At 40.9% G+C, this 25,518-nt stretch overlaps 1 protein-coding gene and 4 non-coding genes across 9 annotated transcripts; all 5 read left to right on the top strand.

The window, feature by feature from the left end:
* The first annotated feature begins 622 nt into the window (after positions 1 to 622).
* On the top strand, positions 623 to 24,206 carry NOP58 (NOP58 ribonucleoprotein). Of its 5 annotated transcripts, none has more exons than XM_035332325.1 (16): positions 623 to 766; positions 3,411 to 3,487; positions 5,249 to 5,301; positions 7,105 to 7,229; positions 7,980 to 8,116; positions 9,284 to 9,348; positions 10,592 to 10,726; positions 11,594 to 11,739; positions 12,662 to 12,788; positions 13,411 to 13,574; positions 14,289 to 14,423; positions 15,643 to 15,704; positions 17,980 to 18,113; positions 22,825 to 22,833; positions 22,988 to 23,109; positions 23,853 to 24,206. In XM_035332325.1, exons 1-16 carry the CDS (start codon positions 722 to 724, stop codon positions 23,907 to 23,909), a joined length of 1,593 nt encoding a protein of 530 aa, XP_035188216.1. In that variant the 5' UTR covers positions 623 to 721; the 3' UTR covers positions 23,910 to 24,206. The 5 variants fall into 5 exon arrangements, with proteins under 5 accessions (XP_035188216.1, XP_035188217.1, XP_035188219.1 ...); XM_035332326.1 differs by lacking the exon at positions 22,825 to 22,833 and adding an exon at positions 18,262 to 18,265 and having other exon boundaries at positions 22,986 to 23,109; XM_035332328.1 differs by lacking the exon at positions 22,825 to 22,833.
* LOC118170355 lies at positions 5,566 to 5,654 on the top strand. Its single transcript, XR_004752672.1, has one exon. It is a non-coding gene; the product is annotated as a small nucleolar RNA SNORD70 (small nucleolar RNA).
* Positions 9,919 to 10,006, top strand: LOC118170356. The gene has a single exon (XR_004752673.1). It is a non-coding gene; the product is annotated as a small nucleolar RNA SNORD70 (small nucleolar RNA).
* LOC118170359 lies at positions 11,845 to 11,928 on the top strand. The gene has a single exon (XR_004752676.1). It is a non-coding gene; the product is annotated as a small nucleolar RNA SNORD11B (small nucleolar RNA).
* On the top strand, positions 12,943 to 13,028 carry LOC118170358. Its single transcript, XR_004752675.1, has one exon. It is a non-coding gene; the product is annotated as a small nucleolar RNA SNORD11 (small nucleolar RNA).
* Positions 24,207 to 25,518: the final 1,312 nt, after the last annotated feature.

Genomic DNA, 25,518 nt, shown 5'->3' with positions numbered 1-25,518 from the left:
GTTAGTGCTGGCGGAAAGGATGAATACAATGTTCTAAGTGACTCCCTGAGACAGCAACACTGAAACACTGTTTTAGAAGTAGAGAGAACCTGGAAATTGCCTTTTTTAGCTGAATGTCACCTCTGTGGTAACGTTACCAGTTCTTGGACACAATTTGGGTTACAGTATCTAAAGTACAAAAGGCTCTCCCTGTAAAAAAGGGGAGTTATGTGTGTCCCTGTATTTCTCTGACTGTTGGCTTTCGAGCACAGCTCTTGCACGAGGGCAGGCGAGGCAGTAAGGCAGCACCGACTCAGAGGAGCGCTCTATGAAACGCATCAACCCCCGGTGTTAATCACGCCCAAGCATCGCTCCCTTCCTGCGGGCAGGAAGCGCTCTGCCTGCTTTCAGTGCAGGTAGCAGTGACCACAAAAGCAGCGGGGATTTAACAGGGCGAGGGCTGGCTGTGCCCTTACTCCAGCGGTGTGCCGGCCCCCAGCCCAGCAGCGGCCGAGCCCCGCGGGCACGCTGCAGGCGCTCCGCAGCCCCCGGCCGGTAGGTGGCGGCGGCGTCGCGCGCGCTCCCGCCCGCCACGTGTCCCGCGGGAGCGCGCAGCGTTTCCCCCTCCGGCCGGAGCGCTTCCGGCCGGGCCGCTTCCCCTTCCCGCCCCTTCCGCCGCGCGCCCGCTCAGGCCGCGGGACGGGCCCGCGCCGCTCGCGCACGTGGCCGTACTGCCGCCAGCATGTTGGTGCTGTTCGAGACCGCCGCCGGCTATGCCATCTTCAAGGTGCGGGCAGCTGCCGGGGGGTGAGCCGCGGGCGGGTTCCTGCACCCAGCCGGGGGGGGGGGGGGTCGGCGGCGGCCGTGCGGCCCGGCCACCCGCGTCCCCACACGCGAGACGCGGAGGGGGTGGGAGAACGGCAGAGCAGGCGGCGGAGGGGCTGGGGGTTGAGGGGGTCTGGGGGTTGGGGCGTGTGAGGGGCGGCTAAGGTCATTTGGTTTGCTCAGCCCGGAGCGGAGCAGCCTGAGGGGAGGCCTCATGGCGGCCTGCAGCTCCCTCACGAGGGGAGCGGAGGGGCAGGCGCTGAGCTCTGCTCTCTGGGGACAGCGACAGGACCCGAGGGAACGGCATGGAGCTGGGACAGGGGAGGGTCAGGCTGGGGGTTAGGGAAAGGTTCTGTACCCAGCGGGTGGTCGGGCACTGGGACAGGTTCCCCAGGGCAGTGGGCATGGCTCTTAGTCTGCCGGAGCTTAGGGAGTGTTTGGGCAACGCTCTCAGACAGATTGTCTGATTTTTGTTTGGTCCTGTGTGGAGCCAGGATTTGGGTTTAATGACCCTTGTTAGTCCCTTCCAACTTGGGATGTTTTGTGGTTCTCTTCTGTGACTACAGGAGGGACTGAAAACAGCCCCTATTATAACCTGTGAAGCCAGAGGTTGGCATAAAGCAAAGGTAAGAGGAGGTGTGCAAAGAGAAATGCAGAAGTCCTTATGAAGGAGTGCTGCAGCAGCAGATGGCTGAAGATGTCAGCAGCTGGGGCTTGGTGCCTGGTTGTGGTGTGTGTGCGAGGCAGCTAGAGGGCACCAGGCAGCAAGCGGCAGCGTTCACGAGTAGGCGTTAAACACCTCCTGTCTGAGAGCAGACTGCAAATGGTGCCTGGCTTCGATTGTGAGAGAGCTGGGAACTGTCTGCTGGATCTGAGCATACATAATATTTTATTAAAATACATGTTTTGAGACATGCGTTGTTTTTCCATTCTGGTTCTGTTTGCAGCTGCCAATGCCAGATACAGAGAGTCACAGCCACAAAGCATGTCTGTGGGGCAGAGAGAGCGTTGCTTTCCAACACACAGTAGTTGCAAATTTATGTGGTTATATTTGTACATTCGTTCTGTTTCAAAGTATTCCCTGTAGAGTTTAGCTTCAATTTGCTTTTTTCATTTTTAAAGCAGCCTCTAGAGATAGTCGCTGCTGTTTTGTTTATTTTTTTAATTATTTGAGGGCTGTACAGAATTTGGACTTCTGAAACTTTGGAAATAGTTGTGGTCACCCACTCCCATTTTCAGCAGTACCCACAGGTATCCATAGCTAGCATAGCTGTGCTCTACTGTTATGTTTTGGTGGTCAAGTGCTATCTTCCTCTCGAAACAGGGTAGCTCTCAGATATTCCCTTATAGGTGTTGCACCTATCAGAGGAACAGAGTCTAAAGAGTAAGGGCAAATGTCACAACCATGTTTTAGATCTTAGAGAGCTCTTTCTAACGAGTCTTGCTATCGTGTGGTACATAAAACGTCCGTAGGCAGCCATAATTTTTATATGCTAGCAACCTCAATTTAGCAGCTTGCCTGTATCTTTCTCTGTGTGTCCATGGCTGTTCATAGAAAGTGACAATTCTGTCATCTTCAGAATGGGAAGGACAAATTGCAGCAAGAGTCAACAGGTTGGGCAAAGGAAGATTTGCCCAAAGGGCTTTTTGTGCTTCAGCGTTCTGTGAGAGATGAGTTACTGTGTTTACTTGCTCATCTACTAACTCAGTTTAAAAAATACAGCCTCCTTTGACCTGGGTTTAAAAATCTGCAAGGGAGCAAAATCTTGTAATCTCTGGAACGATTTTTTGCACTGCACTGAGTCAAATTGCAGTTCTGTTGGATTTAAGTTGCAGTGACAAAACCACAATGTTTTTGACCGAGGTATTAAAGAACATAATGTTGTAAGGATCTTGCCCATGTTGTTCCCCTGATCACTTTTCTAGGAATTTGCAGTACACTTGGCATTTTATGAAATGTGTGTAGGATCTAGGACTGTAATTGTTATTCTTCTGCTGTTTAAAAACTGAAGGGAGATCACCTTTGACCAGAGTTGGGATTAAGCCATTGCAGCCTCTTAAGTAATTTTTGGCTTGATTACTGAGCTATGGTGAAAAGTCATCCATCTAGAGACATCCTCTTTCTTCTTTGGGTTAGCTCAAAGTCATGACAATAACTTGTGGGATCACTTCTTCCTGTGAAGTGTCCCAGACATGTTTGTATTTTCTCAGAGCAGAGGCAGGTTTGGCTTTGGGTCACTGGGGTTGTGAATGAGTCTTGTAGGTGGTAGAGCAAGCCTGGTTTTGATAAACAAGGAGAGGGTTTTGCTTTGATGGTGCAGGTTCAGAAGAACCCAGCCATTATTGAGCAACTTCTGTAATGCAGTTGAAAGTAAATCTAATGTAAATATTGTTGTATGCTGGATGCAACTATAAAGATGAAGATGCTGAGAGAGAATGGTGGAACTGGAAATCACAGTTGAATTAACCAAATTTGTTGAATTAACTTCCAGTACTTGGGTATGCTATAAACCTGTTTCAGGTCTTCTGTGCTGAATGCAGTTTTGAAATACATTCAGAAGTGCTTTAAATATAACCATGTTATTTTGTTTTTGTTTTGTCTACAGGTTTTGAATGAGAAAAAGCTCCAAGAAGTTGACAGTTTATGGAAAGAATTTGAAACTCCTGAAAAAGCAAACAAAATGTAAGCAGCCTTATGTGGGGGTGGCAGCTTGGCTTTTGGAAGGACACAACTGCCTGTGTAGTTCTGCATATCTGAGGTTCAGAAAGAAGTATTGCTTTTCATTTTTCAATATTGTAAAACTATAAAGCTGTGAGCAACAGTAATGTGAAATTAGATACTGAGACAAACTTAGGTGCAATGTCGAAGTGGTTGAAGGAAATATATATCTTTTTTAACTTGCAGTGTAATTTAGCTGCAGAAGCTATTACAGTGTACCACTGAAGCAAAAAGTTGAACAATATTGTGAGGAGATTTGGATGCTTTGACAAGAATATGTGAGTTTGTAATGCTGAAACTGGCAGAAATAAGATTTTTGTGCTCACAGGAAATTCTTGAAATAATAATAATAAAAAAAAAAGGTTTAATCCATCTGAAACTAATAGCATGTGAATCTTTCTGTAAATTGAGGGTTAGTTTTGTTGCCCATGCCATCAGTGACTGTTAGTGTCGCTGAGCAGCTGCACAGGGGTTGTGGTGTCTGGTGACCAAGCTGGCCTTTCAAGCAAATCATTCTAGGATTGGGAACAATGGTGAATTCCTGCCAAGTCTGTATAGGGTGTTTTTACTGGAAAACTTCTAACCAGCTCTGGTTAGAACAGATACCTCTGAACAAGCTATGCCTTGCGTTTCGGATTTGCCCTGCTGTGGAGGAGTATTTAGAGGAGAGGACAGAATATCCCACATCCGTCTGTTTGTAGTGCTGTTAGTCTTGTCTTGGAAACATCATCTTGGCCCCTTGCTAGAGAGGATGTGGCTGTTAATGGATCTGTGTTAGTTCGAGTTAGTTCCTGTGTTTCGTGTGTTTATGAAAAGGCATCAAAATAAGCCTGGAGCTTTTGTTGGGCTTGAGTTCTTAGCTTTAGCATTTATCTTTATCTGTGACCTTGCTTCTTTTGCAGATACTTGACTCACAAAGAGCAGTGGTTAATCAGAACTGGATTAGTCAAATGCCTGTCCCTGACAAGGAATTTACTGGATTGTGATAGCTTCTTAACCGGAGCTCTAGATATCAACACCACAGATTATGTGAGGGGGAGAAGGAACTTGAGCCTAAGGAGCTGGCACAGTGTGTTTAAACACCGTTCATATGATTTTGGCTCTGCTCAGCAGTTTGGGCATGAAAGAATTTTCTGTTTGCTAGTTGTTTGTTTTAAGCTCAACTCAAAACTTGTGTTCTAACGTGTAATTAATTATAAGGGAGGATTTGAGGATTCACGGGCAATGAATGGGTTCACTTTTAAAGTCTTTGAAGGTATATTTGGTTGAAAAGCAAGTTAAATCTGGGCTGCTCACGGGGGCAGAAGGTTCCCTTTTGAAGATGAGTGGGAAGATATCATCAGTCAACAGTGACACCTACTTAATCAGGGTGCTGCTGTCTTGAAATTCAGATGGTTGATACCTGTCCTTAATTAGGAACTACAAAATGAAAAGGTGGCTTAGGTTTTCTGATTGTGTTCATCTTAATTAGAAATACTAAATCAAAATTGCTCCTTGAAAAAAAGCTTAGGGGGTGCAGCTGAAAAGTTACATCAGGCTTGGAGTTAATCAGCAGGTTTATTGCTCTCCCTGCTTTTTGAGGGTCTGGATATTGATTTCTTGTTTTCTTACAATTCCCCTCTTGTCTGTAAGACTGCAATAGTGGGTACAGGAGAAAAAAAAGTTAATCCTAGCATCTGTTTTGTGTACATTTGTTTACACAATTGTATTTTTTTTCTTCTGTAGAGTAAAACTGAAACACTTTGAAAAGTTTCAGGACACAACAGAAGCTCTTGCTGGTAAGTGAGAGTTAATGCTGTTCTTACCAAAACCAAACCCGTCACACACTAGTTCATTCATTACTTACTTCTGTCCTTGCTCTATTTTTCCTTTGCTTAGTTTTTAGATCATACTTTTTTTTTCAAAGGCAACTGTTTTTGTTGTTTTGATGTAATACACTCTGTCTGTAGTGAAGCAGAGACATAATGAAGTTTGTTTTTTTGTGGCATTATTGCCCAAGTAGTTTCCTGATGAGCACCATGTAGAAGTTTGACTGATGTACGTAGTCTGTTGTCAATGATGGATTCTTGTTGGAACTGAATGTAAGTGATATGAGTCAATGTTTCGTCACTACCACTGAGACAACAGACATATCAGAGTACATATGTTATTACAAATGCTCTTGTTTTATGGACATGTTATGCTTGTTTTTTTTTTTTCTTGCAAAAAATGCTTGTATTGCACTTTAAGGAATTTCAGCAGTTTACTGAATATAAGGCCTTCACTTTTTTTTTTACTCTCAAATACTTGACACTGCAGACTGGTTTGAACACAAATGATAAAAGAGCCAGCTAATCATTCAGGGATGGCATGATTATTACTGCTGAATTCACTGTTACTGTGTGACTTCTGTAAATGGATGTTAAATGTCACACTATCAAAGAAAGGATCTTTATATTCAGATGTAGCAGGGATAGCTTACAATGGAAGGTAAGGAAGCAGTTTAAAAATGGAGATCCTATACATACAAGTAAAAAAGCTGAGATTGAAGCTGCTGTATGTTTTTCTCTACCTGGCATGTTTTTTTGGAGTATGTTGCTTTTCTTAATTTTAGGTTCAGAATGTGTACTGTCAGGATTTAAAAAAAATAAAACTGAAGCAAAGTAGTAGAGTTTGTGGTTTATTTGGGAAAGGGGGGAGATTACTCAGACTACCTATGTCACGTTTATTTTGAAGGGAAAATTATCTGCCTGATTTAAGTGGCTTAGGAATTATTGGCTAGCTTGAAAGCTTCATGACTTATCTCCGTTATAGAATGGATGAGAGGAAGGAGGAATCTGAACACAGCACTTAAATTTTTACCTTTACATTTCATTAAGGTTCTCGAAGTCAAAAATCAGTGGCTTCTGCTATATATACTATGATGAAGATGTTACATCAGTCACAGTTCAGTGGAGCACAAAGCTGACCTGCAGAGAGAGTTGTATAAGTGCTGTCTTAAAATATATTGTGTGGGATTGTAAAGCTTTTGCAGATCTATTAATACTTGAGTACAAAAAAGTCCCTTTAAAGTTCTTTAGTCTGCATGGTGTGTATTAAAAGGGCCTGTGTCTGATTTCCCAGTCAGTGTGCTTGGCATTGTTCTTTGCTGGGCTTTGATGTATAGTAGGTTATCATCAGCAGAGGATGCAAATAAGCTGTTACTCAATTCAAGATATTGTGGCTGTGGATTAAGGGACCTGGAATATTGTTGGTTAATTAAATCACACACAAAATGTTAAAAACCTTGCTTTCTGAAATGTGAAACCTATATCTAAAGCATATGATGTCCTTGTAAAGTTCCTTAAACAAAACTGGAAGAAATAAAACTGAAAGCACATGCAGAAAGGTTAGGCAACTGGGAGTAGGGTTCTTGACTTAGGTCTTCAAAAGGGCAAGGATACAGTTTTCTTTTATTGATTTTAGCTGTTTCATGGCAAAGTAGTATTGCAGCTCAGACTACAGCTATTGTGGGCAGTCAAAAGCACTAAGTTAGAGGTCCTATTGTTACAGGCTTTAGGAGGGGAATGAAACTATGTTTTTGGTCTTCTCTTTTTCTACAGCATCCACAGCTCTTGTAGAAGGCAAGCTCAGCAAGAACTTGAAGAAAATTCTAAAGAAGATAGTGGCAAAAGATGCTCATGAACAGTTGGCTGTAGCAGATGCCAAACTTGGGGGTGTCATAAAGGTGATAAATGACTTTGCCATTCTTCTTTTTGTCTCATGCTACTGAAATCTTGCAGACTTCCAGAGATTTTAAAGTTATTAACAATGGAACATGTTGCCAATGTTCTGTTTGTGATAAGGAAGATAGCTAATCCTTGTGATCAGACGTGTCCTTCAGTTTTTGTCTACTGGAGGAAGGAAGAATAACAGTAGAGGTGGTCTGCTTTCTCTGGGATCTCCTAGTTGTCGAATCCTAGGTCCCTGTCTTGTGTCTGAATGCTGTCTGTTCCAGAGACTTTTATTCTGACTCTGCATCATGTCTTAGGAGATTGGTGTGGGATGCAAAAAGAGTAGGATTCCATGTTGAAGTGAATGCCACCAAGGGCAGTGAAATAATCACTCAATTTTGTGCTTTGAAAAAGATCCCAAAACCTAAAGAACCCAATACCTAAAAATCTGAATGCTCTGTCTTTAGATTTTCTCTCTCTAGCCAAACTCTTTCAAGTAAACCGCAAAATCTTTAGTCTTCATTTCTGGTGTCTACATAGCGGATAGAGCCTTAACTGTAAATTTTCCTTCAAACTGTGTGATTGTTAGAGTGTAGAGCCCTGAGGGTGTCACTGCCTTGAGCATCAAAGAAGACTGGACCTGTCAAGTGACCATAGGATGGTAGCGGGAAAGCTGATTTTAATAAGATAAGGCTACTGGAAGAAGGGCTTTAGAGGAATGCAGTTGTCATCGTTGACTTGGATTGTTGATTTCTACTCTGCAGGATAAGCTGAATTTGAGTTGTATACACAGCCCAATGGTTACAGAGCTGATGAGAGGAATCCGTTCACAGATTGAAGGGCTTATTACAGGCCTTCCTTCTCGAGAGATGGCAGCGATGTGTCTGGGTCTTGCACACAGGTGAGTTCCTAGAACACCTTTATTTCATCCCATATTTTCCCCACTCCTATGTCCTTGGCCATGTTATACTTGAAGTATCTGAGTGCATGACATGGCCTAATATTTCCTCAAAGTCAATATGCATTTGTATCTAGAGTATTGTTCTATAAAGATTTGCACTCACACTCTGAGGAAACCTATCAGCCTCTCCCAAAGTCAGTTGATAGCTTCCTTTTGCATGTTGTGTACTATAAGTCTTGGTTTGAAATGTCTCTGTAGCAGTTTTAACCATTAAAACAAGCCATATTTGGTTTGTTTAAAACTCTGTTGCCACTTAGAGACGGGAAGAATGTGATTTGCTATTTTACACTGTCATATGTACATTATAGTATATGTCTTTCCCCTTTCAGCATCATTATCTTGGTAGGTTTAGTGGAGAAGTAGTTAAATACAAAACTGTTGGATTAGGACAGAGTCAAACATTCATGAGTCGCTTTTAATCCATATTCTGACATGACCTTTTTCTGTTAGCCATTGACAAATTAGAAAACTGCTTTAGTGTAGCTAATTTCTTTAAAATGTGTTTTTTGCTGTTACGATGCCTCAAAAATAGGCATTAATATTGAAAAAGTACTTTGAAGATGCAAGTCCTCAGTGTTATTGTGCTTTAATGTAGTATACTGAAAATTTTTAAATGTACATGGAAAGCCAAATGGTAATAGGCTTTTTCAAACAGTGGGAATCTGTTCTAGCAAGTTTCTTCTCTTAGTAGCATTGCTGGTGTTACCTGCTGGGTCAGTAGTATTTTGTGGATCACCCACCACTGCAGAACCAGAAGTGCTGTTGACAGATAACTTCTGTGGGGAACCATGCAGAAAGAAACCAACAGCAGGAAATATCCTGCCTTAGTTTTCGCATTCACTCTGGTGCATGTGGTACAGATAGCCTTAGCTTTCCCTTTCACCTTGTTTGTAGCATATGTGCATGTACACATGTCACAGCTGTTGTGAAAGCATGTGTCAGCAGGGCTTTGCCACTGGTCACAGGTGAGAGTGGTCAGTGGGATAAAATTGAGCTGGTATGAATGAACGTATGGGCAGCCGTACTCCTGTAAAATAGGAACAGGTAGGGTATGCTTTGCGGTGAGATGTCAGGAGGCTGATGAAACTGTATTTTTGTCTTCCCCAGCCTTTCCCGATACAAGTTGAAATTCAGCCCAGACAAAGTAGATACCATGATTGTCCAGGCAATTTGTAAGTATATTTAAAGCTTAAATTATTAATGGATTCAGCTTAAGATAGCTGACTTCTTTACAATGGTTACAGAAAAGTATTGCTGTCAATTTCCTTCTAGCATTGTCAGTAAATTGGGTAGTTGTGTTCAGCTAGGCTTAAGGTTTATTTTCTTAATAGGCTTCGCCACAAGCAGTGACATTGTTAGGGTGATACAGTAAACTGATGTCCATTTTTTCTAGCATAGAGATTAGCAGACAGTGTTCAGCCTTCTGAGGACTTTGCTTTCCAACATGCCTTGCCTCTGAGTAGTTCTGGGAGAGTGTCAGGGCCCCACAGTCAGGATTTTCTGAGTCTTCATTTTGGTGGTAGCTTGCATAGAGATACATGGAGACACTCTTATGTTAGACATATAAAAACACTGCAGTATTTAATGCTGTATTCCATGTCCTTGCTTTCCTAATGGAAAAGACAAATTGTAAACTCAGCTAGGAAAGCCCATTCCTCATTTTACGTTTAAGACATCAGCATCATAATCAGCATACTTGATGTGAAGTAGTAGTGAGGAATCCTGTTTGGAATATTAATTCCCAGACTGGTGTCAATGATGAAACATAGTTAAGCTGAAAATAATGATTTAATTCAGCTCCTTCGTCACTACCACTGAGACAACAGATGGGAATGTTGGTATTATGTGAGAGGGAAATATTTTAGCCTCAGGGCTCTGTAGCAATATATGCTGTGGGTGTTACACTGATGTCGTAAATCCAGTTATCGGTCATATCTGGTAACTGGTGAGCCTGTTGGATTTGTCGGATATATTTATAAAGGCAATTAAAGGGCTTATTACAGTCAAGTAACTGAACACAAGATCAGTTTCTCACCATTACAGGCTTTTTCTGTAAAGTTTTTTAGATTGATATTTTTTGCATCAGTCTTGTGTGGGTGGCATTAAGGAAGAGTCACGCTAGCTCCTGCACTCCTTCCAGGAGAATGTGCTTTACAGCTGTTAAAGGAGTCTGTTGTCCAAGATGGTCCCGGTGATGAAATTTTCAGGCTGCACTCAGGGGAGTTCTAATATTTCTACAATATTGTGCCTAAGATTATGCAGCTCTCTGAAGAGTTAGGACTTCTTATAAGGATAGTCTTATAAGGATAAAATACTTTTGTTACTGCCCTTTACATTATTTAAATTTGTTGATTTAAGAGTTTTCCATTTTTAAAGTACATTTAAGATACAGAATTCCATTCTTCTTTCTCTTAGCACTTCTTGATGACTTGGACAAAGAACTGAATAACTATATTATGCGCTGTAGGGAATGGTACGGTTGGCACTTCCCTGAGCTGGGTAAAATCATCACAGATAACCTAACGTACTGTAAATGCGTGCGGAAAGTTGGTGAGTAATAAGGAGGCACGAGCATGGAGTAGGTTTCATGTTAGTATACAGTGCATTATGACAGAGATTTGTAGACCAGCCACTCACTAATCCAGCGAGTCATGATCACATACACAATCCTGCCATCAAGACCAGTGTAAATAGGGCTAGTAGAAAAGTAGCATATGCTGTCTGTATTTTGATGCAACTTAGAATTCTGGAGCTTAATAGAAAAGTATTAGGAAATGACCAGCTAATTTTTCATGGACCACCAGCTTGTATTCTTAGAATCACAATTAGTCAGCACATCGTTTTGGAAATTAGCTGCCAAACACTGATGTCAAGAGAGTCACTGCCTCTTTGTGGCTGTTCTCTGAGACTACAGCTGCTGTATTTTTTTAATTAGAACAGAAAAAATAGTGAATACGTTATTTTGGACCCTTTCTTTTCCTCTTAGGCATGTATTTTGCATACATTTTTCTTTTATTAAGAATTTTGCAGTTAAGAGAAAAACCTGTGGTTTTAAGGGAACTTTTTTTTCTGATTGTAGGAAGAATTACTTAGGCCTGGTGAGTTGTAAATGGCTGCTCGCTTCCTGGTATTCTTCCTTTGTTAATCTTGACTGAAAATTTTGCAGCAATCAGCTACTGAAAAGGTGAAGTGTTTAGTGTTATAAAAGAGTCTTTTTTTCTAGTTCCAAATTTAATCTTTCTAACCATTCTCAAATAGTATAAAGTCTGAACATTAACACGTTTTGGGAGTTTAGAATAAGATGATGGCAGACTTGACTCACTGTTATTTTGGCCTTTTATCTTTGTCTGTTTCTGTTCTTTTTGTACTTGTTCAGCTTACCCCCAGTGCTAACATGCTTTCATCTGTCCCCTGCAGGAGACAGAAGAAATTTTGCCTCCTCTGATGTTTCTGACATTCTACCAGAGGAGATCGAAGAGGATGTGAAGGCTGCCGCCGAGATTTCCATGGGGACAGAAGTATCAGAAGAAGATATAAACAACATAATCCATCTCTGTGATCAGGTATGTGCATGTATATGAATAGCAGTAGGAACTCTGTGTTAGTTAACCATATTAGAGCCTCTTCTGCCAAGGAGAGATTTTCCCAGGGCCTTTCTAACATACTTGTGATGGCAGTGATGATTCCTATGTTGTTGCTCTCCTGATGTACAAACATGAGGGTGCACAGTCACTACCTCATCTGAGCCATCTCAGTCTGCTGATACCTGCATGAAGTCTTCTGAAAGCAGTAGTCTCACTTTTGAGTGGGATTTTGGTGTCAATGTTGTTTTAAACCCTTGGAAGACCTCTTTTTAACCTGTCAGTTTTGAAGTTAGGTCATAAACCCTGGGTTAAAAGCAGAGCACTGAGGTTCAAAAAAAATTAGGTGACCTATCCTGCTTTCATTTGTGTTGAATGTGAATTTCTTCTGACTTCAGTGGTGCCAATTGTAACTTTACCAGGGAGTGGCAGGGTTAGGAGTAGTGAGTTCCTGTTCTTGGTCTAGACTGGGCTGCTTTTTTGTGTGTGTTCTAATTGTGTGTATTTGTATAGGAGAAGTACAGAGCATTTATCCTATTTCAAGAGAATGGTGGCAAAGATTTATGTGAAAACCAAATGTTCCAAAGGTTTTGTCCTAAAGAAAATGTCCTTACTAAGTACTTTTGTTCTGCTTCGCTGTCTTTGGCATGTTGTCAGGAGCTTTGCTGAGAAAATAAGTTGTATAAGGGAATGAGCAGTACAGGTCCAATGCACTTCATGGATGGAGTTCTGCTCTGGGAATATGCCCTAAATAAAGCTTTCTGTAACTTTGGTCCTTGTCTGTTTGCAGTCTGCACTGTTAGCCTCATTGGTTAGAATTCTCAGCACTTCATTCAATAAATTTACCTCTCAGATTTGTCTGTCAGCTAGTACTGATTCCTGTAACCACCTCTGTCTTTGCCAGGTGATTGAAATCTCTGAGTATCGGACACAGCTGTATGACTACCTGAAGAACAGAATGATGGCCATTGCTCCTAATCTCACTGTCATGGTGGGTGAACTGGTTGGAGCAAGGCTAATTGCTCATGCAGGTGGGTCATACTGGCTTAGTTGACCTCAACAGAGGTTTTCTCTGAGGAGCTTGTCAGCCAGAAGCATTATGCAAGGCCCTGATGAACACCTCTTGTTAAAAGGAAGGTAGTTCTTGAGGAGTCTTGAGAATACCAGCATGAGCTTGGTTTGGTGGTCGTCTGTGATGATGTAGTTCTTGGTTGGCCTGAGTTCTCTTTGGAATATGAGGGCAACTTAAGTCACTACCTCTTCTGAGACACTGAGCTCCCTGCTGATAGTCCAGTAACTATTGAGACAAAATACTGAGAAGCTGGCTTTAAGCTTTTACAGTCAGACCATCTCAAGTTAGCAGCCTTATTTTGGTTATCAATGCTTCAGTTGTGTGATTGAAGCATTATTGCTGCCAAGAGTATGTTTTATTGAGTCAGCCTTCTTTTCTATTGCTGAAATTGAACCAAGACAGTTAATTTAAGCATGAAAGATTGAAATGGCTTACCTGTCCTTCAGGAAATGAGCATGAAGCAGCTTTTAGAGAAACAGATGGCTCTGTGCTTGCTACTTTTGAATACTTTCGGAGTCTAACATCCTGCTTGTTTAGCCGCTCCTCTGATAAATCACTATCTCTGTGTCACCTCCTTCTAGGTTCCCTCTTGAATCTGGCAAAACATCCAGCTTCAACGGTTCAGATACTGGGTGCTGAGAAGGCACTCTTCAGAGCACTGAAGACTAAGCGGGACACACCTAAATTTGGCCTTATCTATCATGCTTCTCTGGTGGGACAAACCACTGCTAAAAACAAAGGAAAGGTGAGTTACAGAACTGTTTACAGGGTTGGCTTTTTTTGAAGCATGCAAGTCTGTTGATTGCCTGAGCTTCACATTGAGGCTCTTTTCATGGCCTGCTCTCCTGTGCTTTGTGATTATTTGGAAAGTGCCACTGTCCCACAAATCTTTGGGTGTCATTGGTTCTTGTTGGGAAAGGGGAATAGGGGGGATATCCATCAACATAACCAAGTAATATCAGATGCATTCCTGCTCAGTTGTGATGTAACATTAGTTTTCTCAATGTGTATGTTACTACTTTCTCGATGTGATAGTAAACTGTGTAAGCTGTGACAGGTTTTAGTCTTGCTTGAAAATCAAATGTTTGCTGAAGGTAGTAACTTTTTGTGGCTTGCTTTTAAAGAGCTTAGGTTTTTATAACACAGCTGGGTGAAGGCGTGTCTTGAATTATGGAGAAAGTTATCCAGCTGGAGACTGCATCTCAAAGTAATGTCTAAGTTTGAGGTAGAGTGGGAGATGTATAATTTATTTGCTAGGTTCGGATGTTTCTCCCTTACAAAGAAAATGTGGTGTTAAATTAACAGTATTTCAGTGCTAATGAATGATACGCTGTTTTTTTGATTAAACAATGCTAGTGAATGGTTGCTTTGTTCTTCTCTTTGTGGGTATAGCTTCCAGATCAGAGTGAATCATCACCTTATGTTCAGTCTTAGCATTTAATATTTTGGCCTTGCACAGATTTCTCGAATGCTGGCAGCTAAGACTGCCTTGACTATTCGTTATGATGCCCTTGGAGAGGATACAAGTGCTGAAATGGGAGCTGAGAACAGATTAAAAGTAGAAACGAGACTGAGGCATTTGGAAGAGAGAGGGGTGAGTACAGTAGAGGACTGCATCAAGCTGACAATCTTGAAAAATCTCGACTCCTATACCTCTTAAGTTTTTATCATGTTTTCTGATAAACTGCTTTCAAAGTCTTTGCTAGTGTCATTATATTTCTGTGGTCTCTCCCAGCCTTGGCTGGAGCAGTAGGATTTGTAAGCTTGTTGCATCCTTTTGTTTGTATGTCTTTTTTTCTTGGTTATGTGCCTGTCTTCAAATACATTATACTGAAAAGGCTTGATTCTGAGGAAGTAAAATCATATGTTTACAGTCTACTGCATCTCTGTATTAATTGTAAAGTATATAGTTACTTCATAGCTTCTTCCTTTCCACCTTAGAAAAAATCTCTTTGGTATGTTTTTCCCCAAAAGCCGAACACTGGATGTTTAGTCTTCAGCAGCCAAAGCAAGACGTTATTTACAGCACAGAAGATGCAAATTGCTGCATTACCATCCCATCACCTAATACATGTCTTGCCTCTCTTTACCTGCTGTTTCGTCTGTTGCCATTGGCACAGCATGCTGGAACAATGTAGGGTTCACTTTTCCTCTTCTAGCTGGTGTGATCTTGCAAGCTATGACTGGGTGCAGTCTTCTAAGCTAGAAGATCTGATGCTAATGCTGTAGTGCTGGCATTGCTAGCATAGAAAAGAAATAATCCAGAAAAACTTGCCTACTCCTCTGAGCATTTCATGAGAGGCAATATTTCCCATGGAAACAGAAGCAAGGAGACAGGTTTGTTAATACCAAAGCAACAGCTGATCACTTGACAGTTGCAAATTTAATCCAAATCAAGTTTTGAGCCTGTATTGTGGTTTTAAGGTTGGCTATATGCCAGGTATAGTGTGATACCTGCCCTGACATGTGATTATCCTTGAAAAAGAAAAGGTGCACAAATTCGAGTTGGTCTTGTGAATTTAGTGGTATGATGCATGTGGCTGTGATATGTTTGATCCTGTACTAGATGCCCTTTATTTGCATTGGCTTCTTGAAGAGCAGTATTAGAGAGAGAGATGCCTTTTTCACCCTAGTTACCTCCCTGTCATTATCCTACTTCCATGTGTAAGACTCATATAGTTACGCCAGAGCCTGACCAATAAAAGCCGCTTATCTTTCCATTTTTTAATTCCCTTCAAAGATTGTGAAACTTGCTTTGTGAATTGTTTTCATTATGAGTAATTTGTTTTTCACTTCTAAATTTTTTATTTTAGATAAGAAGAATAAGTGGCACTGGAAAAGCCTTGGCCAGGACAGACAAGTATCAGAACAAGAGGTGAATGGTTTTTCTTTTCAATTTGGCTGAGTGTAAATAACTCTTCATATTTCTATTCCTGAGAATCCTTTTGGTTGTGGGCTGGTTTATCTTGAGATCCAGAAAACATTTTCTGTGCTCTTAAACACCGATAACAAGTTCCATCACTAATCGGAATTTCCATGTTCCTGCATTTTACAGTTGTAAAGCCAGTGAACTGGTGATACAGTCCTGATTTTCTAGTAGTAAATTACTGATGTTATCAGATAACAAGTGTAGTTAGATACTATCAGCATCAGCCCCAGAAGTTGAATAGCTGGGTAGTTAATATGTAGCAGCTTTATTTAATGCAAGTCTGAGTAAGGTAATTTTGAGAAAATCAAAAATTAATTTCTTCAACATGTTTGGAAGTTGCCCTAGAAACCTACTTAGTATTATTCTTAGGAAAAAAAAAAGTTTTGAACAAAGCTCAAGTCTCATACATAATAATACAGTATCTTAAGCAATAGAGCAGTTTCTGTACTTGAAATGACTTTAAATTGCAGCTGAGATGGCTGAATGTCTAAGGGTTGGAACATGTTATTAATCTGAGCTGTGACACCTGGGTTTTTCCACTTAATTTGTTGGCAGGCATCTTGCTTAACTTGGCCATCTCATTCCGGTGAATTTTTGGTGTGGAGAAGGCACATGCTTTGCAGAAATAGGGCTTGGTGCAAGTTCTGTTAGAAAAAATAATACTTTGCACCTATCTGCAGTCCCCAAACATCTTTCTCAAGGCTGGCTGTAACTTGCATTTCCATGTGCTGAGCTTCTCAAAGTGTAGCGATAGCTGTGATTTCTGGAGCAGCTTTTGAAGACAACCATGTGTCAGTAAATGAAGCATCAGGGTGTATAAGGAGGCAGTAGCTTAGGGAGGAGAGGAGATGACACGAAGGCTTTTCATCTCCTGAAATGGGGAGTTGTGAAGTTCTGCTGGGACGTGTTCCTACTGTTAGGCATGCTCTGCAAACATGTCTAGGCTTGGGAAGAAGAGGTGCTGAGGATAACTCCTTGCTGTATGGCTTAGTCTGGCTGTCTAGAAGGGAAGGACAAAATGCTCATTTCATGCATTCAAGGCAATACTGAATTCTGGAACTTCGGAATGTTTTTTCATTTGTTTGCCTTTTAGGAGTGGGTTGAATTCCCGTAAAAGCTACAACTACTTTGTAACAAGAGTCTAGTGCCTATACACTGACTCAAGTCTCTGTCCAATTATTATTGTAGTAAAGTCACAGTACTACTGCTTTATGGAGATTGTATGAAGGGCTAAGATAATGTTCTAAGGATGTTGGCAAGAATCTCCTAGTCTTGTATGCAACTACAGATTCAGCATGAATTAGCTGCATCAAAGTAATGTTTCAGAAGCTCATTGTCAGGTAGCTTGCAGAGATGAGGTTCAAGTGAAGTGTTCGTATGCTTTCTAGAAAAAGATGCAAGGGAGAGTTATGCGTCCTCGGTGTGTTTATTTGCTGTTTTTCTTTTTTTTTTGTATTTATTAGTAGCATTTGGACATTTACAAGGAAGCCACTGAACTCTTCCCTGGTTTTAACTGAAATAGAATCCAGTGTTTTCAAGAGGCTATGTAATCAGTTTCTGCAAAGCCATATGTAGTGGTTGTAGCTGTAAGAAAATTCTGTGATGCTTAGAGGGGCAATTGATGGCACTATCTGTTCCCATTACCACATACTTCACAGTCTAATCACCAGTCTCAGTTTCATTTGTAACCTGTGCAAGGTAGCTACCTCAAATTCCTATATTAGAGAAGTGTAGATGCTCAGAACGTGGCTGGTGGAGACTAGTGTAGGGTTGCTGTTTTAAACCTCCTTTCTCCTTGAGTAGCAATTCTGAATGAATCGGGGAAAAAATGCTTTATTGGTGTTAGATGATTCAACTGCCCTTGAAAAGGTCTGAATGAAGAGCACTGAGTTTCAGAGCAGCTTGTTTTCTGCACCCTGTAGAAACGTTTGAGGCTGAGCAAAGGAGCATACAATATTTGGGAATAGGGAGTTCTGAAAAGATTAAGTATTCACCTGTCTCATCAAGTCGGTAATACACCTGTATTATGATTACTGATTGATGAACAATTCATGTGATGAAGAAAGGGCCTGACTGCCTGTAGATGCTTTGTTAGCTGAGAAGGATTGATTTGCTAATGTTTTTGGGAGGTTGTGCTGGAAAGCTAATGTTCAACTGCAGGATCTTACCTTGGGGCTAGCTCTCCTTTGTTACTTAAACCATCTTGCTTCTTTGATTACAGTGAAGTAAAAGTATATGACCCGTCTGGTGACTCTACGCTTCCTGCTGTTTCAAAGAAACGCAAAATTCAGGAGGTGGAAGAACAGGAGGCAGGGGTTCCTGTGAAAGCAAAGAAGTTCAAAGCAGAGATGAAAGGTTAGTTGCTGCATCTGTGATGCTGGCATATTGCTTTGTGCATTGTGCAGTGGGAATTAACACTGACAACCAGCCACTATACCTGGTTACTCTCCTCGGTTATGACATAATGTGTTAATAAAATAGTCTTAAGCAGTTGTAAGGACAGAAGAACACTTCAAAAAATAAAAGCTCTACTCATTCTTCTTACATTGCTCAGTTTATCTTTAGTGGGCTTCAGCATCAAGAAGCAAAAAAGCTCCTGTGGGGAAAAAAACACTTTGACCAAATTTTCTTCAAAGAATACTGTTTCATTCTGCAAGGAAGTGTTTCAACATGTAAACATTGAACATTAGAACTCAGAGTTGGAAGTTTCAGTCTGAATTTATGACACGTAAACAGTTATTCTCTGGGGAGCTAAAACAGCTGCTGCCACAGTTGTTCTTTCCTTCTCTGAGGTACTGTGTGAAGAAGGGTTCTGGACTGTAACTACATAGCACTCTAGTTTTTGTAAGGTGGTTCACTTCAACCGACATTTTCCATCTTTTCTCCTCTGTGCACTTCCAGTATCTCTAAATGGCTGGACAAAAATTTTCTACATCAATGGAGTACCGAGTAACTTGGGATTTTATGTCCTTCTTGTGAGACCCTGAGCTTGAACTGCTTCCAGTTCTGTCAACTGCGCATGCATGCAGGCAGGGACTGTCAAAGCCTTCCCTTTCTGCCTTTCTCTGTGCTGCTGTGCTCTAGAAAAATTAGAGGTAGGCTATCGTAGTAGCTGGCTACAAACCTCTTAACACTCAAACTGAGGTGAACTTTGCAGATGCTGGTTGATAGTTGGTTTATGGTGTCAGTGTATGTGGATGGAGCAACCTGTAGGAACCTAAACTTAGCTGAGAATTCAAGTTTAACTGGAGGGAGAATCCTTAATACTGTAAAGCTGAGATGTGCCCCAGCTTGTTCTCACATTCTTATAATGAAACAAGGACAAATGAGTACTTTGGAGGCCTGAACTTTGCCCATTTGCTTTTTGGAAAACATGGGTGTTTTCACAGCTACTGCTTTTGGTAATATTTTGAACTAACTTCCTTCCCTTACTGTAGCCTCAGAATTGTTCCCTTGGGCCTCCCTTCCATTATCAAAGTGTTGATACCTTGTAGGTGTGAGCTCCTTGCAGGTGAAATATTACCATCATTTGTAGCCTGGTCTCTTAGAGTATGAAAAGGTTATTTTTGTTCAATGGTTCATGCTTATATAGAGGAAAACTTCTGTTTGCTTTGCTTTTTTGAGCATTGTTACCTCTTAGCTTATGGGATTGGTGGAACTTAGCAGTTATCATTGAGCTACCAGGAATTACTAGAGCTGTAGACAGTGTTTAGAATATTGGTGAACTACTGAAATCTGTTATGTTTGATTTCAGAAAACTTGAAAAAACCTTTCTGAAAGGGTAGGGCATCCTTCAAAGGTTCACAGCTATTGTTTTTACTCCAGTTCTCTGTATCATGGGTCATTATACTGGGACACTTGGGCATTAGAACTGTGTTCCTAATGTATGCCAGATGCTCCAAAGTATGGGAGGAGCAGTTCCAGAGAGCTTATTGACCTCATATCAACTATATGCAGATCTCGTTCTTTCAGCCTGTCTTCCTGTACTCTTTAAAATAGCACTGTCACTAAGTTTGCAAGTTCTTGTTTGACCACCCAGCAAAGTACACAGATTTTCCTGACACAGGCTAGACAGACAGTGACCTTGCTCTTTTTCCAGTTGATATGTTTGCACAGCATGCTGGTCGGGTGGTGGTGAGCCAAGAAGTTTGAGTACTTCACTGAGTTCTGCAGTACACAGGAGAGTGCAGAGGAGGTCCCAGCATTGAGATTTATATTGCATGTCCACTTGAATATGCACAAGCCTTTCATTTCTGCTGTTCTTGGCCCTGTTCGTTCTGGTGCAGTGCTCTGTTAGGCTTTTCTCCCGTCAGAGATTATGCATCCAGACACAACGTTGCGTAAGAAGTCTCTGCCCCCTCCTTCCCTATGCTGTTTGTGCAGCTGCATGATAAATGGTGCTGGTGGAAAAGAAGTTCAGGAAAAAAAGGGAATTCTTTAGCCAGATAAGTGTGACCCAGTTCATATTACACAAGGAAGGTAAGGCATGAGACAGGAAGTTGTCACTGAAAAGTGATTTGTCAGATTATTACTTTATTATTCACAGTAAAGGGCAAACAGTATTTTGCATTGTGCTATCTTGAAACATGAATGTTACTGCAAGATGTGGTGTGTGATGTTTGCTCTCTCCCTGTTGGGAATGCATGCGTGGCAGTACTTTAGGTAGGGAGTGGGGGCACTAAGGAGGGAGGCACAACTTCAAACCACATTCATCTTCTACACCTAAAAAGAAACTAAGCAGAAGGATAGTGCCTGAAATAAGTTACTAAGGAGTTGACTTTTAATACAAATCTGTGTTAATGGTAGGGGAAGGGAGTTATTTTTGTGGCTGGAGTCTGAAGCTGGATGTGGTTAAACAGAATGCATACCACTAATGGGGCCAGCCAGTGCCCCCAGTGAAGTGCTTAGCTTAAGTGTCAAAATACAGTAGCAGCTACTCACTGGAAAAGGTATTGCAAAGAGAAACAAATTAATGCAGGGAACACTGCAAGGCACAAGGCCTTAAATGACAGTAACATGACATGGTGTCTTTATTGATAGGCTATGTGACTTGATTCTGTATAATGGAGAATCATGAGGAGGGGAGGGGGTATTAGACGCTGATATGTAAAAGCTTAGAGAAGACTGGTAGAAAATGGGTGACTGGAACTACTGCTAGTGATTTCCAGTGCTGTGCAGGGCTGTCAGTCAAACTGCTTTTCTGGGTGCTGCATGTTGTGTCTTGGTGCCTGATAGTATCAGCTGTTGTCAACTGCTGTGTGTCATAAATCCAGCTGGGCTTGAGTGACTTAGAACAGTTAGAACTGCAGGTAGAAGAGCAGCACCCTTGGAGCCTCTGTCCTCATTATGCCTAGGTACAAATATGTGAAGTCCTGGAATGAGCTTTACTAGAAAGCAGCAACTTAAATCTTCCTGAAGGCATCTGCTGCCAGCTGAGAAGTGACAGTGCCTGTGAGCATGCAGTGCATTATCTGTGGTTGCAAATTATGACAACTTCCACTGCCTGATGTGTCAGACTTGAAGACAGAGTAATAAGTTTTTTCCAGGGTACCACCCAATGCTTGAAAATGCATAGCTTACCAATCCTGCTGAGTGAATATGTGTAGCATAGCAAAAGGTGATTTGTGTACTGTTGGTACTGTATAGCTTTAATGTAGGACAGACTTATTTTTAAGCTACTTTTTATTTGCCTGTGTCATATATAGGGAGGTAAGGATACTTACTCTTACATGGTTTTAATCCATTACGCTTGTATGCTGTTCACTGTGAATGATGTGTATGGCAGAATCCACTTAAGGTCACATATATCAGTTCTTTTGTCTGGAATCCTCTGCTGGCTTGCTTCTGTCACTTTTTTAATGTCAAAATCCTGTGTGTGTTAGCTAGCTGTATTTTGCTGTGGAAATGTCTAGAAATTTTCTACAATGAAGCCCGTTCTGTATCTGAATGTTATGTTGGAGGCAAAGATTGAAGTATATTTTTGACTCAATCGCATCGCTGCCCTGAGGAACTAAACTTGTGGCAATATAATTAAAGTGTTAAGAGGTTGCGTGTTTTTTTTCTTGTTTTAAAAATAACAGTACTGTTTTTGTTTCTATTATTTTTGTAAGTGATAAGTGAGTATGCTTTCAAAAGGAAATTGATTCTGTTTTTTGGGGGGGAGTACACTGAAAAAATTGTTTCACAGCTCTGGTAGCAGCTGCACATACCACAAACACTACTAGTTTCGGCATCTTGGTTTTGCAGCTACTGCAGGACAATGGTTACTATATATATCGTGAATGTACTCATGAGTACTACATACTGAGAAACTTGGTATTAGCACTGAATCAGTTGTGCAAATAAATTCAGCTTGGGTACACTAAAGTAACAGCCTGACTATTACATAAGTTGTCAGCTGGGTAGTGATTTCTGCTTGTTTTCCTTACCTAGAGGTTCCTAGGACTGTGGCATATATTTTAGAAAGATGCATGGTGGTAAATTATAGTGTCTACCACTGTGATTAGATATGCCAGCTGTCGACGGATAGTTCTGAAAAATAAATGTAAAAGAGCATTAGTAAATCTCTCCTTGGGTTAACAGTCGTCTCAGCTTATATAAATAATTCAATTCCTGTCTTCCAGGGCAGAGTTTCTGCTCTTGCATTAAATGTTTTATGTCAGTTCAGCATTAAGAGATCTTTGTGTTTGCCAGTCTAAACAGTTAAGAAAGGATTGCTGATCTGCCTTGTAGCAGATTTCCAATGCTAAGATAAGGGAATCAGTGGAAAACAACCTACTGCTGGCTGAATGCACTTCTGATGTGGATTGTTGAGTCCTTCCACTGCTCTTGTGATGCCGATGAAAATATTTGCCTAACTGTGGACAGTCTGTTTTCAGAAAGAGTGCTTGATAATTTGGAAGGCAAATACAACATGCAAGCTTATTTTAAAACGTTGAAGGCAGCATATAGGAGTGCTTTTTGTGCCGTGAGAGGTGAATAGTGTTGTCATGCTGTCAGTCGTCTTAAGTAGCTATATGTTTTGATAATAGTAAGGAATAGTTATGCAAGCAGGGGACAAGTGGAGAAAAAATAGGTATGGAAAATACATAAAGGGGAAGAGTATTTTTTTTGTGTTCTTTCTTAATATTTTAATTGCGTCCTCTCACATCTCCTAGAAAGCTTTATCTTTTGCCTTAAATGCTTCTAATAACTGACAATCTGCCACTTTTATTCTTTCTGTGGTACAGAAGAAGCAGATGTAGACGAGGGTGAACCTGTCAAAAAGAAGAAAAAGAAAAAGGAAAAGAAAAAGCAAGCTGAAGAAGAGGAGTCACTGACTGAGGAACCACCCACCAGCCCCACAGTTGAGGTGAGGCCGAATTCCAGAGCTGCTTCACCCTTTTTGGGAATGAATTCCCTTCAAAGTACATGGATAGAGGGGAAAATGTTCTTCCCTATGTAACTCAGGGCATACGAGGACTGTTTTACTATTTAGCAACTTTATTTCATAATATCTGTCACTGTAAAGTCCAAGAAGATTTGCATTCCAAAATAAGGTCTGGGAAATTTGTGGCTGTAGTGCCTGTGTGCACCAGGAATCTTTCCTCTCCTTCCCTTAGCACACCCCCAGGTCTTCATTATTTATACCTTTTCTACAGAGGTCCCTTGGTGCTGATCCACAGGCACGTCTATTGTTTAGGGTTCCTGCAGAGCAGAGGCTGTACCTGCTGAATAGATGAAGCATTGTTTGATGTCTCCTAGCAGCAATGGAGTAGATATTGTAGCCAAACTAATTGCTCAGTTCTGAAATTCTGTTCTTAACATCAGATTTCATTTTCCTTTGATTAGGGCAGCTACACTGTCTGATGTACAGTGACCACAGTGCTGAGTTGCCAGTGGTGTGACAGACAGCACAACTTCCCTTGCCTCCTGGCCTCACTGTGCTGTAACCATCAAATCCAATAACAGGAGAGGAAGGAGACATCTCTTGAATTGTGCTGTGCTGAGCGTGGCAGCTACAGGGATGCTTTGAGTGAGCTCTGCTTCTTAGATACCTGTGTTGCTTTGCTTCTCCATTATAGTTAATTCATAGCAACATTTGTTTGTTTCCAGAATACAGAGAAAAAGAAGAAGAAAAAGAAGAAACTGAAAGATGATGATGAAGACTGAGAAGTAGGGGGAAACAGGCCATGGGACAGCTGCTTCAGAGTAGTATTTCTTGACAAAATTTCTTTAGCCTCTTACTAAAAACTTGTAACTTTCCGATATTGCAAGAGGGCAAGGAGATGCATTTGATAGCTATCTTTTGTCATGGAACAGGATACCTCAGTGTGTCTGTTACTTGGAAGGATTGCTGGGTTGTTTTGCAGTTTCTTCAGTTGAAAAGCTCAAGTAGATCCTTTTTTTCAAATGCAGTCTTCATTGATAAAAAAAATAAAAATAAAAAACATTTTTATGGAGATCTTACGCCTTTTGTCTTTTAACTTATTTGCTGGCTTTCTGACCATTGTCAGGACTATTTACAAGATTTGTTTTAAGAGAATGAGCAGCAAAAACCTCATTGTAAATGTATAAATGTTCTGCTGTAGTTTCTTATCTAAGGAATTCAAAGCTTGTAAATGTTCTTAAGTTCTCCATAAAACTGATACAAATATCAGAACATAATATAAAACATGCATTGAACAGCTGAGCTGTTAAGTCTGCAATGTAGTTCTCATGAGAAAACAAATGAAAAACATTTGTTTTGTTGCACTGACTGACAAGATTGAGGTGCAGGTTTTGAAGTAATGTGGTTGGCTTCCAAATTGCTTCTGTGGTTGTTGTGGTAATTTTCTTCACTTAAAAAAAAAAATAAGAAAAAAGCGTAGAGCAAAATGACTTTGAGTTACCTGATAATGAAATGGAGAAGGAAAGTATTTTTTATTAGCAGCAGAAAAAGCCATTTGCTGGTTTTGCCATTCTCTGTTGGGGTTACAAGATACCCTGAAGAAGCATCATGTGATGAAGGCACTTGGAGCTTAATGTTTATTTGACTATGCTCACCACTCTATTCCTTAATTATTGTCAACATTTTTTTAAAGATGTAGGAGTAGACTCTTAACCTAAGCAAAATAGCAATGTTGTTAGCAGGATTTCATAACATTTCAGCCAGTGCAGCTGGTGCTTTTCTGTGGAATATAGTTTATTGACCACCTCTTGTCATCTAACTGCCTGTGGTTGGCTTATCTTTTAGTGTAAATGGACATATTGAATCCCTAACAAAATTAGTAAGGCGTTTTGTTCATGCACTTCTACCAGCATCAAGAACATTAACTTCATTTCCTTTTTCTCAGAAAGATTGTGCTGGGTTTAACTGCTATAATTGAGGAGACTGGTCAGAGAGTATCTTGAAGCAGTGTATAAGGATAGCGTAGCTGTACTGCAGCCGTCTCTTATACTGGGTGTTGTGTGGGGGGCCTTCTGTTGTTGCACTGTCTGCAGTTGTTTTGCTATGCAGAGCTCTGGATTGCCTATGAATACTGAGGCTTTTACAGGTTACCTGCTTTTTTGCTAGAAAAGTAATAAGAATTTCAGCTTAAATCTTTTTGGCAGGTAGCAAAGGTGTTAGAAATGATTCACAATGAGATAGACGACTTGACAATTAGTACATCTAGTTTTTTTATTGTAAATGCATTTTCAAACAGAAATCCTTAAAATCCTTACAGACATGGGAGTTCAGTTTCCTCTGAACTCTTAACATAGTCGCTTCATCAAGTCTCAGATAAACTATGTATGTGCT

Source organism: Oxyura jamaicensis, chromosome 7, assembly GCF_011077185.1.
Source record: "Oxyura jamaicensis isolate SHBP4307 breed ruddy duck chromosome 7, BPBGC_Ojam_1.0, whole genome shotgun sequence".
NCBI classification, from domain to species: Eukaryota; Metazoa; Chordata; class Aves; order Anseriformes; family Anatidae; genus Oxyura; species Oxyura jamaicensis.
This window is presented reverse-complemented; position numbering and strand designations above follow the sequence as displayed.

Coding starts and splice junctions, on each gene's coding strand:
- NOP58 (XM_035332325.1), top strand. CDS start 722: ATGTTGGTGCTGTTCGAGACCGCCGCCGGCTATGCCATCTTCAAG. Junction 3,488..5,248: donor CCTGAAAAAGCAAACAAAAT/GTAAGCAGCCTT, acceptor TTTCTTCTGTAG/AGTAAAACTGAAACACTTTG. Junction 11,740..12,661: donor TAATCCATCTCTGTGATCAG/GTATGTGCATGT, acceptor TGTCTTTGCCAG/GTGATTGAAATCTCTGAGTA.